At 39.3% G+C, this 17,500-nt stretch overlaps 1 protein-coding gene across 17 annotated transcripts in view; it reads right to left on the reverse strand.

Annotated features, from left to right (window-relative positions):
- The window catches only part of LOC113819318 (pericentriolar material 1 protein), a 69,416-nt gene that overhangs the window by 26,695 nt on the left and 25,221 nt on the right, over positions 1 to 17,500 (reverse strand). For 7 of the 17 annotated variants that reach the window (XM_070135524.1, XM_070135516.1, XM_070135515.1 and 4 more), the window contains exons 3-21: positions 14,295 to 14,397; positions 13,050 to 13,236; positions 12,627 to 12,885; positions 12,288 to 12,338; positions 10,612 to 10,713; positions 7,171 to 7,278; positions 6,741 to 6,839; positions 6,045 to 6,215; positions 5,573 to 5,806; positions 5,136 to 5,277; positions 4,600 to 4,919; positions 4,123 to 4,319; positions 3,677 to 3,812; positions 3,100 to 3,218; positions 2,783 to 2,966; positions 2,315 to 2,586; positions 1,923 to 2,128; positions 1,610 to 1,731; positions 1,184 to 1,430 (exon numbers count right to left, since the gene is read on the reverse strand). In XM_070135524.1, coding sequence (XP_069991625.1) covers positions 1,184 to 1,430; positions 1,610 to 1,731; positions 1,923 to 2,128; positions 2,315 to 2,586; positions 2,783 to 2,966; positions 3,100 to 3,218; positions 3,677 to 3,812; positions 4,123 to 4,319; positions 4,600 to 4,919; positions 5,136 to 5,277; positions 5,573 to 5,806; positions 6,045 to 6,215; positions 6,741 to 6,839; positions 7,171 to 7,278; positions 10,612 to 10,713; positions 12,288 to 12,338; positions 12,627 to 12,885; positions 13,050 to 13,236; positions 14,295 to 14,397 — 3,259 coding nt within the window. The other 10 variants (XM_070135529.1, XM_070135519.1, XM_070135523.1 and 7 more) reach the window with 9 other exon arrangements.

Here is a 17,500-nt window from a genome sequence, read left to right on the forward strand (position 1 = left end):
CTCATTCTCAATCATAGCTCAACTAGCTTTGCAGCTAAAATGATTTTTTTTTTAAGTATTTCTAAATTATAATAGCTATTTCCAAATTTGAGTATTACTATGTGTACAGCATAGGGTATCATATAAGTATATCAGCAAAATCTATATGCTTTCCTTTCCCTTTTCTTGACAGAACATCAGTCCTGTTTCTATGTGAATGAAATGGTGTGAGGGGACACTAGTATAATCCATATGTTTATTCTGGATGGCTTTCCTACTAATCAATCCTCAAACAATCCTATTGGTTAATAATGTCTTTTATTGTTTCATTCACACATTACTGAGTCTAGACTTGTGTTCATTCAAGAACATTTAATGACAAACACATGATGAAAGAGGTCTCCTCTAATACTTACTTCTATTTATTTATTTTTATCATATTATTTAAAAATATAGTATTCCCATCTACTCCAAATAACACCTGACTTTTACAAGAACAGGGAAAATTACTTTACCATTTGAGACTGCAACTATAAAATAAAGACAGTAATTCTAGAAAATAAATATAATAGTCATGCTTAAGGAACACATCTGCCTCTAAAGTATTTGTGCTCTTCTTAACATCCAAAGTCTGTAATAACAATGTTAAGGTGCCCTGGAAATCTACAGGCTCAGGCCAGTAATTGTGATCATTCATGACAACAGTTCTGAGTCTTGCCACAAGTCAAAAGTAAAAGCCTGCACAAAACAAAACAGTAAAAATATTTTGATATCTGGGTTCCACCTTCTCTGGGAGGTGCAGGGCCAGATTGAGTAAGTTTATTATCTTTTGATATGCACATAGCTCATGGCTGCAGATGGTGCCTGAGGAGCAGCTCATAAGGTGGTTTCAAAGAGTTCTAAGTTACTTAATCAATATACAGTTAGGTAGTTAATGGTTAAGTGTTTCCAATCAAAATCTAACCCTTTTTGGGCATTACTTATCATTCTTCTTCAAGAGTTGGAGTTTAGTTATTGAAAAAAAAAAAAAGACTAAAGAAAGTGAGTAAACTAAAATAAAATCATACATTATGTTAACATACATATATATACTTATATCTGTATCTATGCCTTTGTTTCTTTAAAAAAAAAGAAAAAAAAGAAACAAAGCATATCACAAAAACCAATCAATGCAATATATTCTACATGTAACTGGTGGACTCACCCTGCCCAGCCAGTCCTAGGGAGCCAAGACCTGCATAGGCAGACATGGGAGTGACTGCCCCGACACCAGAGACAGCAATTCCTGACATATGTGGCAAAGGGGATGTACCAAGACTAGCAGTGGCTAGGTCAGGCATCATCTGGGGCACGACTGAGCCATACTGCCCTCCTGACGTGCTAATCATCTGGTTCTGCTCATGGCGCAGGGTTTCACGCAAACCATTAATGGTGTCCTGCACTTGATTCAGCTGTAGGTGGAATTGATACATCTCTTTTTATGTTCAATGAATTTTTTTTACTGATCTAATAAAACATTCTTGAAGCAATTACTTATAACAGGTATATCAACTCAAATTACAGGTATATCAACTAAATCAATCTAGCTGCAATTTAATTCACATCACACCCATTTCATACTATGATATACCTGAGAGAGAGCTGAACCAATGGTCTGCTGTGCCTGCAGTGTGGTGTTGGAGGGGGACTTGTAGGTGCGTCCATCCATGGTTGGAACAGACTCCCACACTGCCTTGGGCACACTGCTACTTCCTGCAAGATTCACTTGATTAAGTCTAATTCTTCCACACAAAAGTTGTTTTCTTTCGTATTCTTTAAAAGTTCCACAACCAATATTTCCATGCTTTTCCAGGTATGAAAAGATGATATATTTGAAATCAATAACACAAACTGAGAAAAAATATAGATGAGCATATTTTCTTTCCTATGGAAAAAATACATACTGAAGCGGTTATGCTTAGGCCTCTCTAACTGGGGAGTTGCCAAATTATTGACAGAAAGCCGGCTTGATTCATGATGGCGCCGTTGTCGACTGAACCCAGGCTGGTGGTTGCGATCTTTGGGTGTTGGTGGCAATTGCTGTTGGGGGCGGCGGTGGCTGTGCATTGGGACCTCCCCTTCCATGTCCTCCTCAAGTAATTCCTCATCACTGCTCACAATAAAAAATGAGAAAATCTGGTATCTGGTCTAGTTTCCTATAATTATATATACAATTCTAGATAACCAAGTAATATCAGATATAAGATACTATTTTATATTCATACATTCTTGTACAAAATGCATAACCAATTGCAAATGCCCTCAATGACACAGGGACTCTAAAACATAAACAAACCTTGTCTGATGATAGTGATTGTCAGAGTAATCATGCATGGCCCCTGATCCCCAAGTGGCTGCTGTTCCCGACACTCCATCCAGCCTGTCCATGGGCTCAGAGATGTTGTCTGAGATATTGTCAGAGATGTTGTCCATGTTGAGGGAAGAGGGCTTCCCCATGCGCCTCATGAGGGCTTCTAGGGCATTCTTCTTTTGCCGCAGTTCTTCCTGCATTACAATCATCTCAGATACTCTGGGGTCGACATTAGCACCCCCTTCCCGCCATAGTGCCTGCAAGTAGTCAAGATTAGGCAAATCAGTGAAATTTACTCAGGGGGATTGACATAAAATATACTAAAACATCCACATGAATTACTCAAAATTTCACTAATACGACACTGATGAACATGGATTATACCTCGATTCTTCAGTAAACCAAAAAGGAATATAGTTGTCTTGAGATCATTAGTTTCCACCCTGAACTAACCTGTGGCTGCTTCTTAATGGCTCCCTTCTCATGGCCTTGTCGCGAGCCCTCATTGATAGCTGATATTCTTGTGCTCGTCTTGTTGAGCCTCTTTTGCATGGCTGATATCTCGCGGCTCTCCTCATTGCGGACATTGTGCTCATTGCGTCCTGTAGATGTGGCTCCTTCACGGTTCCTAGCACCCCTAGAGAAGAGTGAGTGAGAAAGAGAAAGAGTGAGAGAGACTGAGAGAAAGTGTGAGAAATGTGTAAATATATATAGCATATATATAAAGGCCAATTATTTAAATCGCTGACCATAAGAAAACACCCACTTACATCCTTGCACTGTGAGCATGTCTTCTGGAAGGCTTGTACTTATCTTCTGTCTCTGGTTCCTCCTCAATCACAGGAACTGTAGTGACCCTACGGGGTATTGGGTCCTCCAAGTCAGATCCCTGTCATGAAGGCAATAATTACTACTCTTTTTAAAAATTATAAATGTTTGACACATACTGGTCATCCATATTATGATATGCATTTTAGTTCTAAAAATAAGAATTCACTCACTGATACAGAATTTAAAAGAATAAAACTTAGCATTATATCTGCAGTTTCAGTAAAACATACTGGCATGAGGTTCCTTCTTTATACAATTGCTGGATCCAAATTCACCATTAATTAACCTGCGAACTGCCACATACATCTTCAGTGGTTGAGTACCAGACTGCTGTGCAGCTCTAGAGAGCACTGTTTTCAAATTATGCTAATAGATATCTAGTCTATATATATAATTATTCAGTTCTCCCCTTGGTGCTATTATGGGCCCAAAGATAACTATGTGCAAGACACATTCCCTACAATTTAAGATTTTATAAAATCTCCCCTCAAACAGCAATCCACATAATCAACTTACCTCAGCATCTTCGAGAATAGCTAAATACTCGGGTGGAAGCACATCCCTCACATTTTGACGATTCCTACTAGCTGTGGAGATCATAGAGAGTGCCTCCTCCATCATGGCAAGCCTTGCCTTCGATTGGCTGATTTCTCTGCATTGGTAAGAAAAGAGAGAAGTGAGAAAAATGGGTGACTACATATAGCCAAAATACTGACTTATGTCTATACAAATATTGTGTATCAGATGGGGAAAATGGCTGAGACAGGGTGTAAAAATAAGGTACTATAAAATAGACTGTCTGATAGCCAGTGTGGAAAATTGAACATGCCAGAAAACTGACTAAAAGGGAGTATAAGAGAAAATGAGTAGCCACCACATTTGTTACATATGCTCTAAAAACTGAAAACAACATATTTGGCAATATGTCATTTGACACTGTCATAGGTTAACAGCAGACTCACCTGTATTTGGTTGCAATTTCAGGATTCTTTCTCTCCGCTTCAGATAGCTGGATCTTGCGTCCGTCCACACCCACAATCTCCCCCCCAACTGCTCCTTCCATCTGCTCATCCCGCCTGGAAGCTGCTGCAGCTGCCATGGCATGCTCATTTTCTGCTTTTGCAAGACGCTGTTGTGCTTCAATCATTCTCCTCTCGTCCTTGGAATTAAATAAAACCTCAATACATAATTCACTTCACAGCCCTTTATATGGATAATATATAAATCTTTTATTCCAAATATGAAGTCATTTAACTCAGTAACAGTAGGAGATATTTTTTGTAGTCAGGTGAATCACTACACATTTGTACATGCAGCTGTGATCAACAGTGATTATTTGCCATGACATGACATTATATCACCTTTTGCCATTAGGTTACATTCTGTCTCTGTCTCTCCATGTTACTAAAAGACTATGAACAGGGATAGAGACTGCTTACCTCCTGCCGTGCAGCTGTGGTCACTTCAAGTAGCTTTTTCATGTCTCCAAGCTGTTTCTGAAGAGACTGCAGCTCACTCCTCTTGGAGGTCATCTCCTCAGACAACATGTTGACACTGGCCACAGCATTCCTTAAGCCAGAGAGAGCTGCACCTTCCCCATCGGTAGGGGGGCTCTGCTGCTGTCGTGCCACAAGTGGGTGGGGGTTTCCAGTGGCTCCTTCATTGCCAGTATTGCTAGTGGTGACCCTGGGGGTCTGGCTAGTATCCGTGTTGTTTGTCTGAGTGTGGGGAGTTGAGGCCGAGGGGGTTTCATTGCCATCTGGGGTGAAATGGAAAATTCAGTCAAGCACTTCAAATCTTACTATGCCAAAATGTGAATGATAGTAACTCACTGATACTATAGAGTTATATTCATAAATAAATAAGTAAATATTATAGATGTATATATATATCTTTTTTCATAAAACAATATAATAATCTTAGAAATTTGAATAAGAACAAGAACCAAAACAAGAATAAAAATCGTAAGCCTTACCTGAAGGCCCTTCCTGTGCCCTCCTCTGCTGGATGCCACGGAGGCATGTAAGTGACTCTATAAGCTCCCTACGTTTTGACAAAATCTGCTCCTTCTTGTTATTCATTTCTGCTACTGCCTGTGCGTCGTCTGGGTCTATAGTCTGGAAGGAGGTTACAGGATGCTGGTGTTAATAAGAAATAGCTGAGATGCATATTTAACCCCTACCATCCGGATGACATGATGGATCATGAAAAAATTTGGCTTGAGGGGCAGGTGACGTGAACATGCTGTCATGAGAAAATTTGGCTGAGGGCCTGGGTGATAGGAATTTACCACCAAGAGAATTTCAGCCAGTACAATTTTACCATCAACCAAAGCCTACCAATTATAAAAAAACTACTAACAGTTATATTACCCCCAAAACCCAATACCCTAAATAACATCTCTGCTTTTACCTCAGCCTTTGCATTGTATGCTGTCAGAAGGTTATCTATTTTGTCGTACAAGACCTGGAAGTCTGTGATAGCTGTTTCAATCTCCTCATTGGACCAGTTTTCTGATCCAGGCAAGGGACTGTCAAAGGAACCAGAGGGGGTCTCTGAGGAACTGGCGGACTGCAACAGCCGTTTCTCCTCCTCCTGCAAGCCCCTTCGTTGCTTCTTCAAATTCTCTAGGCGTTCACGAGTTGCCTGGAGAAAAATAGTATTGGTTTTGTAAATATTCACTCTAAGGATCATCTAAACACAGAAATTCGTAGGTGTACACATGCATCAATTTAAATCTTACCTAAATTTATATAAATACAAAACTGGAATCATAAGAATTAACAAATCAAATAAAACTATAAATGGGTGAAAAATAAAAACAGTAGATGGAGTACACAAAATAAAGAGAAGGTGGAGCAAAAAGAAAATCCCTCTGGCATACCTTGTAACGTGTCATGAGGTCCTCTCTGCGTGCGATGCTTTCCCTCATGCGCACCATGATCTCCTGTGACTCCTCCTGGCTCATTGCCAGACGCTCCTGCAGGGATCGCACACTTCCTGGACCCACAATGCCAACGATCTGGTTGCCACCTCCTGAGCTGCTCGTAGTCACCTAGAGAAAGATATGAAGGAAATATATCTAACTAAATCCTTCAGTACTGGGCACACCTGTAGACATGGTCATTAGATTCTAGACTTTGTTTATTTTTTTCACTATCCCCCTACCCCTTATCTTAACGATGTCAGTGCCAGTTACTCGATGCTTCCAGGTGTACAAGAATGACTCACATATTACCACCCTTAAATTGGTACATCTTTAGTTCTACAATGATGGATCAAAGTTCCCACAGACATATCCCAGCCAAGGGGAGGGGATAAGTGGCATTATGGATTTGTATTTTGGGGTTAAATGAGGAGCCTCACCTTGATCTTTGTATGAAGCAAAGGCATATTACATCATAACTGTCTTGTTTTTGTAATCAATACCAAACATAAAATCTTAAATACAGGACAAAATTACACAACTATGAAAGAAGGAAAAGAAAAGAAAAGAAAAGAAAAAGAAAAAGAAAAATAGCATAAAAATTTAAAACCAACTTTTATATCTTTGTTTACATTCTACTTTCAAACTACTAACCGGAACTTCTTCTCTGCTAGAGGATGAAGCGGGCGTTGTTGTTTCTTCATTGTGTGGACTCCCGGCAGCTTGAGCAGCAGCCTGTGCAGCAGCTGCAGCCTGGTCATATTCATATGTTAATAATATAGAAATGAGTAACAATAAAGCAGATTGACCCTACCATTTTCTTTTTTTTTTAAAGAAATTAACACCCTAGCATGAAGGGAATGGCACAGTAATTCCAACAAATGATAATAACAATTTCCAGACTTAATCTTAACAAACCCTATTTTACATCAAAGCAATTAAAGTATAAAATGAAAAACTCTCAAATCTTCTTTAAAAAAACATCCCTATCCCCAACCAGGGCAACTTCTCAATAAACTCGCACAATAAAACCAAACTGAAAAAAACAGAGATATCATTTGGGAAAGAGAGGTAATCACTATACCTTGTTTAGCACAAGAGACCTAGCCAGGATGTCCATGTACTCCTCCTCCTGAAGTTGCAGGGACTGATTCAGTGTTGCAAATCTGGCATATATGTCACTCTGGGAACCCTTTGGAGGAGTAAAACATCGACAAGCTACATCAAAACAAAACACTCCTTCTACTGCATTCATGTATTGTGGTTAAAATGGACAGGAAAACAGGAAAAAAAAGAACCGAAACTAGAGAACAAGGCTTGTTTGCCCCTGCCATGTTTACAATGATATATCAAAATGTGGTAATGCCAATCACAGAATATGCCTTTAAAATAAGAGAGAGCGAGAAATAAAGTGAATAAAATGACAATAAAAAATAAGCAGGCTGTCCACTTCCTTGTGAAGTAGAGAGATGAATTTTAATTTTGTACTTTGTCTGTATCTAAGAATGTATCATAGTTCTTAAGTTTTCTTATAATAAAATATCACAGTAAAATGGAAAATAAAAAAGGAAAAGAAGAAAAAAAAGAAAGAAAAACAAAAATAACAAATTTAATCTTTCCCAGTTTTATCATCTTTTATCAGTTAGAAAATATCTGTATTTACATTACAATTTCTTCCTTGATAAAATCAAATTGGAACAATAAAAGTAATCCTACATATCATTGTACAATGCAATGGGGCAACAAAAAGTTATTCAATATTGTTAGTAGAACAAATATACTCTCATTAGTTCTAGGGATGCATGTCAATAAAGGATAAAAAGAGACAAAGAAATAAAATCATTTATAAACATTATATATATATATATATATATATATATATATATATATATATATATATATATATATATATATATATATATATGTATATATATATATATATATATATATATATATATATATATATATATATATATATATATATATATATATATATATATATATATATATATATGTACATATGCATATATATGTATATAATATATATGTAAATTTATATGTACATATAAATATATATATGTAGATATATATATATAAATATGTATATATATACATGCATATATATATGCATATATATACATGTATATATATGTATGTATATATATGTACATATATGTATACGTATATATGAAAGAACAAACCATTCCAATGTGCGAGTGACTAAATTTTTTTTTAGATGTTTTTGTTACTGTGTTACCAACTATCTCCATCCTACAGACACAAGGGGGCACACCATAAATCAGTTGAATCAAGAGGTTAAGCTGCAGGGTTGGAGGGTGACACACAAGGGGGGGATGTTACACTAACGCTAATCACCTCGGACTTCTTGGCACTTTCTAGATAGGCCTTGAGTTTGCTCTCGGAGTCCCTAAGGTCTCGCAGCACCTTTGCCAGGGTGTTGTACTGCCCGATCTTAGACTGGGAGTAGCAACATGACATAACTTAGGTATATAAACATCTCTGTAAATGGTTTATTGAGTTTCTTTTCCAGAATAGAAAAGAAAAAAGAAAAATCTAAACCTAAATATCTATAATTATATCTGTCTGCCAATCTATACATATACATAAACATATATATATATATATAGATAAATAGATAGATAGATAGATAGATACATTGATAAATATAGACAGATATACATATATAGATATGTATATATATATACATACATATATGCAATCTATTCCTGTCAACTACTTATAAATGGTAGCTTTTGTGATACACCATTATCACTACTCTGATTTTTCATATCATCAAGTAGTAATCTTAGAGACAGTCAAATAAATAAAAATCAAAATCAACGGAATACAACAGGACACTAATACATATTCACTGTGTTATCACAGTCTCTACCAGCCTGCCTTCTCTATCAGTGGATTATTGCACATAATTCAGTGTACTGCTGACGAGTGTAAATATACGAATAGGAATGGAAACAGAATATATGGAAAGTTAAAGATATTAAACTGCACAATAACATATACTGTCACACTTAAAATATTGGAATGATAATTAAAATAAAAATGTCTCCACAACCAGAGGGGGAGAAAATCATATCTCATGATGTCATATCAACATGAATCATAAAATCAAAAAACAATCTAGGAAATATCAAACAAAATGCCATTAAGAATGAAGAATTCAAGATTTCAACTTGCACTTTATCAAAATCTATCAATTTTTTCACATCTAATGACCCAGCTGGAATACCTCTTTAACACTTCAAATATAACTGAGAAAATATGAGAAAAGCTAATCTAAATTAATGAAAACTTTCAATTTTTGAAAATATATTATTTTGCCTTTATTCACCTTTTATGTAAACAAGTGGTTAGGCTGTGCAAGGTTACAAAAAAGGAAAACAGCTTTAATCTAAAGACTTGGATAAAATACTCCATGATACAGGAAAAAAACATACATAGAGCTAATTCCAATACAAGAGGCAGGGGGGAAGTGAAAAAGAAGAACAGAAGAGAAAAGAAGAAAAGAAAGAAAAAGAAAGAGAAAACAGCAACATAAAAATCAGAATACTGAAGACATGGTTTAACTGGCTTTATCTGACTTGGGGACTGAACATTCACTACCTGGGGCACTAGGAGAGTAAGATCCTGTTAATATCCTCAAGGTCACAGTTGATCTATAATCTGTGATCACTGTAGAAGTTTATCAAATATGATTATGCTTTTTTTTAACACCCATCAAAATGTTCAAAGTCAAGCCAAGACATGCCAAGCCCACGGGAGTATGATTGGGATGCAATCAAAACGGGCAGCTAGAGGTGGTGCCAAGACCAGAGCTAAATCTGGTTACTGAATCCCAAATCTAAATACCTGAAGCATAATCAGTTTGAACTTGACTGATATGTTGAGCAAAGTAGTGTTTTTATTTGAGAATCTGTTGATGACAATGCTACCTCCATGATACTATTACCTTTCAAAATTCCTTGTATTGATATGTAAAAGAAATTAACTAAGTCCTACCAAAAGTTAAAGACATTATTGGAGACATTACTGTTAAATGGCAACTCTGAACCAGGAATGGGTGACGGGTTGAACAAATAAAAGATGTACAACACGATATCTTCCTAGACCTGCCATCTAGGCTTAGAGAAGCCAATACTATCAGAGATTTACCACTTGTTACATATATTTCTACCACAGGGGGTTAATTTACCACAAGTTGAGAATCCCTGATATACACTATCATGATGGAAGAAGGAGAAGAAGGAGAAGAAGAAGGAGGAGAAGGAGAAGAAGAAAGAAAGAAAGAAAGAAAGAAGAAAAGAAAAAAAGAAAAGAGCACAAAATAATGATCCAATACACCATCACAACAAATGTAAAAATGTCTAAATAATGTCTTCATGTATGATAACCATGGTATCATAATCATAAAAAAGACAAGAGAAGAAGAAGAAGAACAACAACAACAACAAGAATAAGAACAAGAAGAAAATCAACAGCTTACCACATCACCCTGCTGTTCCAAAGCTGACATTGCTGATGTGGTCTGCTGGATGTAGCCCTGAATCTGGTGCAGCTTCTCCACTATCTTCTTGCTGTCCACACCCTGCAATAAGAAGAAAATGGAAATGAGATCTTGTTCATATCCTATATTCCAACAGACAAATCCAACACTTTCCTTGTCAAAGACACCACAGATAAATCACTCATTTCCTCCTCTTTCTGAAAAGATGACAGTGATAAACCTGAAAATCTTCAAAATACATTCTTGTAACCACATTCACTCTGAGTCAAAAGCTAAATTTTACGTCAGTTGTGCAGTCTTTTGGAATGTTTCACCTACACAAGTGGAAAAGATAAAATTACTTTGGCAAAATCACTTAAGGACCATTATAAAATATTCATATGTCGATACGAAGTCATTGTTTATGACAATGAGGTTTATCTTTTTTTACCAGAGGGCTACTGACATAAATTTCTATCTGGGATAGCTGGCCACTATGCACAAATGCTCCCATTTTAAAAATCTTTTTTCTGAATTTTATGTTTACCCATTAATTAAAATTGCTACTGAACATTAAAAAGGGTGTCCCATTATCCAAGATTTATATCACAAATCCCAATTTATTATACCACTATCATTCTTTATTCAATATTTACCCCTTTGCATTCACCTTTCACTGCACAACACTGTATAATGTCTCATAAATAAAACACAATAGATTCTCTCACCAAACAGACAACTATTCTCAAAAAAAGGTTATTCCAAGCTAGTAATAATTGCCTTCAGATAAAGCTCTAGTAACACTGAGATAACACATTGCTTTTTCCTTCATAATTAAGCAGAATATAATTTGTAGTTATTTTTCTCCCTCTCTACAGGTTATAATTGTCTCCTATTTATCAATTTTCCTCTGTTCTGCCTTGCTTCTTTTTCTATGTAACTCATTTCTCTTCTTGTCTTCTCTGCTGCTTCCAACTTCAAATTAGTGTTTCTCTCACATCAAATGGAGACATATTAATTGGAACAATAACATCACATTCCCGTTTTAGAAACTGTTCAAACACAAACAGTATCAGCCAGTGAACCCACTGGGAAACAATCAGGAACACACTTTCACCTAAATAGCTCTGGTGATTAGGATCTGCACACTTCAAAATCATCCCATTGCTGACACGAAAATTACCTTATATCAGAATATATGCCCTAACAAGCTGTAAGAAATAAAAAATTATATGAAAGAACTATCAAATCTGAAACACATATTCTCTCATGTAACTGAGCAATTTCTTGATCTACAAAGATATAAAAAAAATCATGATTTATGGTCAAATTAAATTTTCATCCAAACATTTTATGATAATATGATCATTATTATATGAACAATATTACTAGACTACAATCAGAAAAATTGAATGGTGCTCTATCTTTTTAATCCAGGCTTAGGGTCCTTGCACAGGTCCAACAGAAGCAAATGACATATATACATGAATAACATCATGCAAATAAAAAATAATGCAGAATGACACAATAAGAATAAAACACCAGCACGAAACCAAAATTCCACGCCACATTCAAACAGACAATGGGAAAGGGATCCGCAGGGATTTGCCTTTAGTAATGGGATGGAAAAACAGAATCCAGGAATAAGCCCCAGGAGAATCCACACCCTAACCAACCCTTCTTGGGGAGCAGCTTCTCACCAGCCTGCGTGCTGTCCACATAGAGGACTGTAACAAAATATTCTAGTGTGAAACATTTTCTCGCCTCAACATTAAGGGCAGAGTGGCTTGTGTGCATCTTTATATCAGTTAAAGAGCACACACTCTTTTATAACCTTGGCAGATTTATAAATACAAATTTGATGTGCATTAAATATCGCACACACCCCTTGTCAACTTTGCTTTGTGACTGTCATTTTTCCATTCCAAAGGACAAAACACTGTCAGTAGCAAAGATTCACACTAAAGCATAAATACAATCTATGGACAAAAACAAAAACAAAACACAATACTCACCTTCATGTCGGCAACAGTGCTATTTCTGACTGCAGCTGCAGCAGCACTCATTTCAGAGTTTGACAAATCTGAAGCCCTTGCGGAGGCTACCGGAGTAGTGGGGTCACTACTCTCGGTAGGAGCCTGCCCGTTGGCCATGGGAGGAGCGGATGAGAGTGGAGTGACCAGAGAGGCCGTTGAGGCATTGCTCACACCTGATTCTGTCCGAGAACGGCTCACTGAGCGTTCATGGTTACTTGATCCTTCACCAGCACCACCACTGAAAAAAACAAATCATATTTACTGATAATTCCAATATAGGATGAGTATGCTTATCCTCCCCACTCTCTCTCTATACAGGATTACAACTCTAACATTGCTATTAAAGTCAGTTTTAAAAAGTACCTGGGATTTCTGTACACATTCATATGTCACTTGGCCTACCTGTTGGAGGCATCCTGGCTGTTGCGTGAGCCCTGGTGGTCCTCCTCTGCATCTGAGAACGTCATGTTGCGGGTGAGAGCCACCAATTGGTTCTGAGGTACTGCAAAGTTCCCTTGGGTTCGTGAAATGCTGCGAGGTGTTCGGATCTGCCTTTGGCTGAACTGTTTCGGGGGCCTCCAATTCTGGTCTAAAAAAGGAAGAACATAATAAAAATCAAATGTCTCTCTCTCTCTCTCTCTCTCTCTCTCTCTCTCTCTCTCTCTCTATATATATATATATATATATATATATATGCACACACACATATATAGATATATATGTATATAGGTGCACACACACACACACACACATTTTTGTATTCAAAATTACCATCATTAAGAACCCTAAGTAATCTTTGAAGGGTTTTTGACTAAATATAAAAGTTTGTGGACTTTTTCTTTTTCCATGTAGACATTAGCTTGATAAAACTGGAAACACTACCAATTGTACAAAAAACAGGGGATAAAATAACAATAATTGAAAGGAAAAAATTAAATTAGAGGAAACTGCATCTCACCCATGTAATTAGTATTTTGAGTTTCTGATGCATCCTATCAGTCAAATAGTACTGTCCACAATATATAACTTACTGATTATATCAAATTATTATAGATACTGGTATTGTCATAAATAGGATTAGTAATGTGGAAAGGTATGAAAGAGAACAAATATCTTCACAATGCAAGATATGTATTTAACCGGTTTCGATTATATCTTCTTCAGAAATATACAAACTTGTGAAGATATTTGTTCTCATTCATACCTTTCCACATTTATCAACATGAATACGGTTCAGGATTAGTAATATGATTTTTTCCACAAACTAAATACGACATTTAAATAAGGCCAGAACTTGGCACAAGCTTCCAGATATGTAGAATCTGAGTCTAACTGACAGCTCTTTTCATGAACAGAAGCTCAACCAGATTGGATAAATGCTTTGGCATCTGATTCTGGCTCTGAGCATGGCATTGTGCACTACGCAAACTTAATCAAATCAAATAAAATCCTGCTGGCCTACTAACTAGTGATTAACCACTAGTAGAGCCATCTAAGTAAACAAACTAAATTAATCATGTATTTTGTGATAATTGAGTGATTGGTGATATCTAAAAATTTTCATCATCATCATATGATTCTTTCTCTAGATCCAAGTCAGTCTAATATTCTCCTTGACGACCCCATGGATAAGCATCATACACGTACCTGGGCTATGGAGTAAGTTGACAGAGGTGTGGTGAGAATGGTCTTGCTGGCCCAGCAATTCCTGCTCTCTCTCCAGCAGGGCCTCAATCTCATCCAGTTCCTCCTGCGAATCCAAGTCAAACATCAATTGTCAATCAAATAATCAATATTCTCCATAAAAACTAGCCATCAACACTGGAAGACATGTATCCCAAAGGATTATCTCTAAAGGCAAAAAATCCAAATCATCACATATCAACATAGAAACGGGTTCCTCCATAAGTAAGAACACCACCATAATAGCTTCATTCCGTCAACCCAAAGTAACTCGTGTTCACGACAGCCCTATTTGCATATTTACGCCTGAATCAAACCCTTTCCTTGGCAAGTGTGTTCGGTAGTCTATCAATGTGACTATGTGCAAGGTCACTCCTCGGCCATAAAGGACTCAAAATGCTCATGAACCAAAGGAACGATCCTGTGAAAGTGTCCCCATGCGCTGAAGATGAGTTCAAGTAACTTAGGAGCCATTACTTTACATTATGAGTGGTATTTACCATTAGCCTCTATTTTCACAGCTTTCATTCATGTTGTGTGTGTGTGTGTGTGTGTGTGTGTGTGTGTGTGTGTGTGTGTGTGTGTGTGTGTGTGTGTGTGTGTGTGTGTGTGTGTGTGTGTGTGTGTTCGTGTATGCGTGTGGTCGTGTATGCGTGTGTTCGTGTATGCGTGTGTTCGTGTATGCGTGTGGTCGTGTATGCGTGTGGTCATGTATGCGTGCGTTTGTGTATGTGTGTGTTCGTGTGTGTGTGTGTGTGTGTGTGTGTGTGTGTGTGTGTGTGTGTGTGTGTAAATATGTGTGTGTGTGTGTAAATGTGTGTGTGAATGTAAATGTGTGTGGGTGTATAAATATGTGTGGGTGTATATATATGTGTGCGTGTTGATATGTGTGTGTAAATGAGTGAGTGTGTAAATGTGCATAAGTAACTGTGTATATGTAAATGTGTGTGTATGTGTGTAGAAATATGTGTGCATGTTGATATGTGCGTGTATATGAGTGAGTGTGTAAATGTGCATATGTAACTGTGTATATGTAAATGTGTGTGTGTGTGTGTGTGTGTGTGTGTAAATGTGTGTGTATGTGTGTGTATGTGTGTAAATGTGTGTGTAAATGTGTGTGTGTGTGTGTGTGTGTGTGTGTAAATGTGTGTGTAAATGTGTGTGTGTGTGTGTGTGTGTGTGTGTGTGTGCGTGTGTGTGTGTGTGTGTGTGTGTGTGTGTGTAAATGTGTGTGTGTGTGTAAATGTGTGTGTGTGTGTAAATGTGTGTGTGTGTGTGTGTGTGTAAATGTGTGTATGTGTAAATGTGTGGGTGTATAATTGTGTGTGTGTGTGTTGATATGCGCATGTATATGAGTGTGTGTAAATGTGTATATGTAAATGTGTGTGTGTGTGTGTGTGTGTGTGTGTGTGTGTGTGTGTGTGTAAATGTGTGTGTGTGTGCGTGTAAATGTTTGTGGGTGTGTGAATATGTATGTCTAGATGTGTGCATGTAAATGAGTGTGTAAATGTGTATATGTAATTGTGTGTGTGTGTGTAAATGTGTGATTGTGCATATGTGCAAATGTGTATAAATGTGTTTGCATATGCAAATATATGTGTGTGTGTGTGTGTGTGTGTGAGAGAGAGAGAGAGAGAGCGTGTTCATGTATGTATTCATATATGTACATACACATGGGGGGTGGAGGGAGTGTCAGAGAAGTGGAGGGGGTGTGAGGGAGGTGGAAAGGAAGAAAGAAGACTGGAAGGGATTTGAGGGTGGCGGAGAGGTGCACGGGAGGTAGAAGGCATACCAGGCCGGTCGAGACTGTGAGAGGAGGAGGAGGAGGAATGAGTGTGAGCAAGAAGGAAGGAGAAAGAGAGAGAGAGAGAGGACACGGAGGGAGGGAGGAGGGGGTCCGAGGAGCTAGGCTAGGGACTTCGGGCGTCAAATGGAAGCGAGAGAGAGGAAGGAATGCGAGGAAAGCTCCGAGGTCCTGTGCCGCTGCCTCTCGGACGCCGCTCCGCTTCGCATCGGCGCCTCATGAACTCGGTTGCACGGAGGCCACCGCGAGCGGCGCCACCCGAGAGGCGCAACCGCCCTTTAACCATCTATTAATACAGTGTGGGCGGGGCCTGACGGACGGCGAACAGGAAGATGGACGGACAGGTGATGAACGAATGCGAGCGGGCGTTGCTTGCAGACGTTGCACCTTCTCTGGAAACCGCACGCCCCCCTCCCCCCTCTCCCCCCATCGAGCCAGGCACAGCCACGTGTCCGACACATCGCTAACACGTCTAAAAATACGGGACGGCGAATCGCAAGCCGTATTCGCGCACTTCACTGTCACATCCCGGCTTGCGTGCATGAGGGCGCGCGCGTGTGCCTGGCGGTCCCGGCCGAGGCGCCTCCCGCTCTCCTCGCCCTTGCTCGGGCGGCAGACGAAGAGGAGGGGCGGCCGCCGCTGCCTCCGGAGCTGACGATGTCCTCACCTTTAGGCCGTCACCGGGCGACTGCTGCCTCCTCCTCCTCTTGGCCGAATTGGCACCGCTGCCATGCCATCCCTCCCACCCCCGGCCTTCTGGCTATACCCATACCGTGCCAACTTTGGATAGCCAAACTGCCACGCAGGCAGGCACTCGCACCTGAGGGCGGGGAGGCAAAGAGAAACAGCGAGGGAGGAGGGGAGGTTACCATGTGCGAAGGGTCAGAAACAGGAAGAAACAAAAGGAACAAACGGTGGGCATGAGCAGGAGCCTCCCGCGCCGTCGCCGCTCCGGGAGGCGGGGCCCCGCGGGAGAGAGAGAACGAGAGTGGGCCAAAAGGGAAGAGGGGAAAACCTGGCCCGAAAGAGGAAGAGGATAATTGTGGCCGCGAGCCTTGCAAGGTGCCGCCCGAGGGCATCCCCGGCCTGGGTCATCTCCGGAGGCACGCGACGGTGCCGCCTCGCGCGCGCGGGCGGGAAGCGGCCCTTCCCAATCACAACAAGCGGCCGCGGCAGATGCGCAGCCCTGGCCGTTATAAATACAACTCCCAGCAACAACCCTTCGCTCAAAATACCCCCGTCGGTGCCTGGCGCAGCGGGAAGGGGGAGGGGCGAGGTCATAGCTTCTTGTGCTCATCCACGCCTCAATCACCCACGTCCTTACGCTACAGCCGATCGGCAGAAAAAGAGTTCAGTTTTGGCTGCA

Source organism: Penaeus vannamei, chromosome 20 (assembly GCF_042767895.1).
Source record: "Penaeus vannamei isolate JL-2024 chromosome 20, ASM4276789v1, whole genome shotgun sequence".
Classification (NCBI taxonomy): Eukaryota; Metazoa; Arthropoda; class Malacostraca; order Decapoda; family Penaeidae; genus Penaeus; species Penaeus vannamei.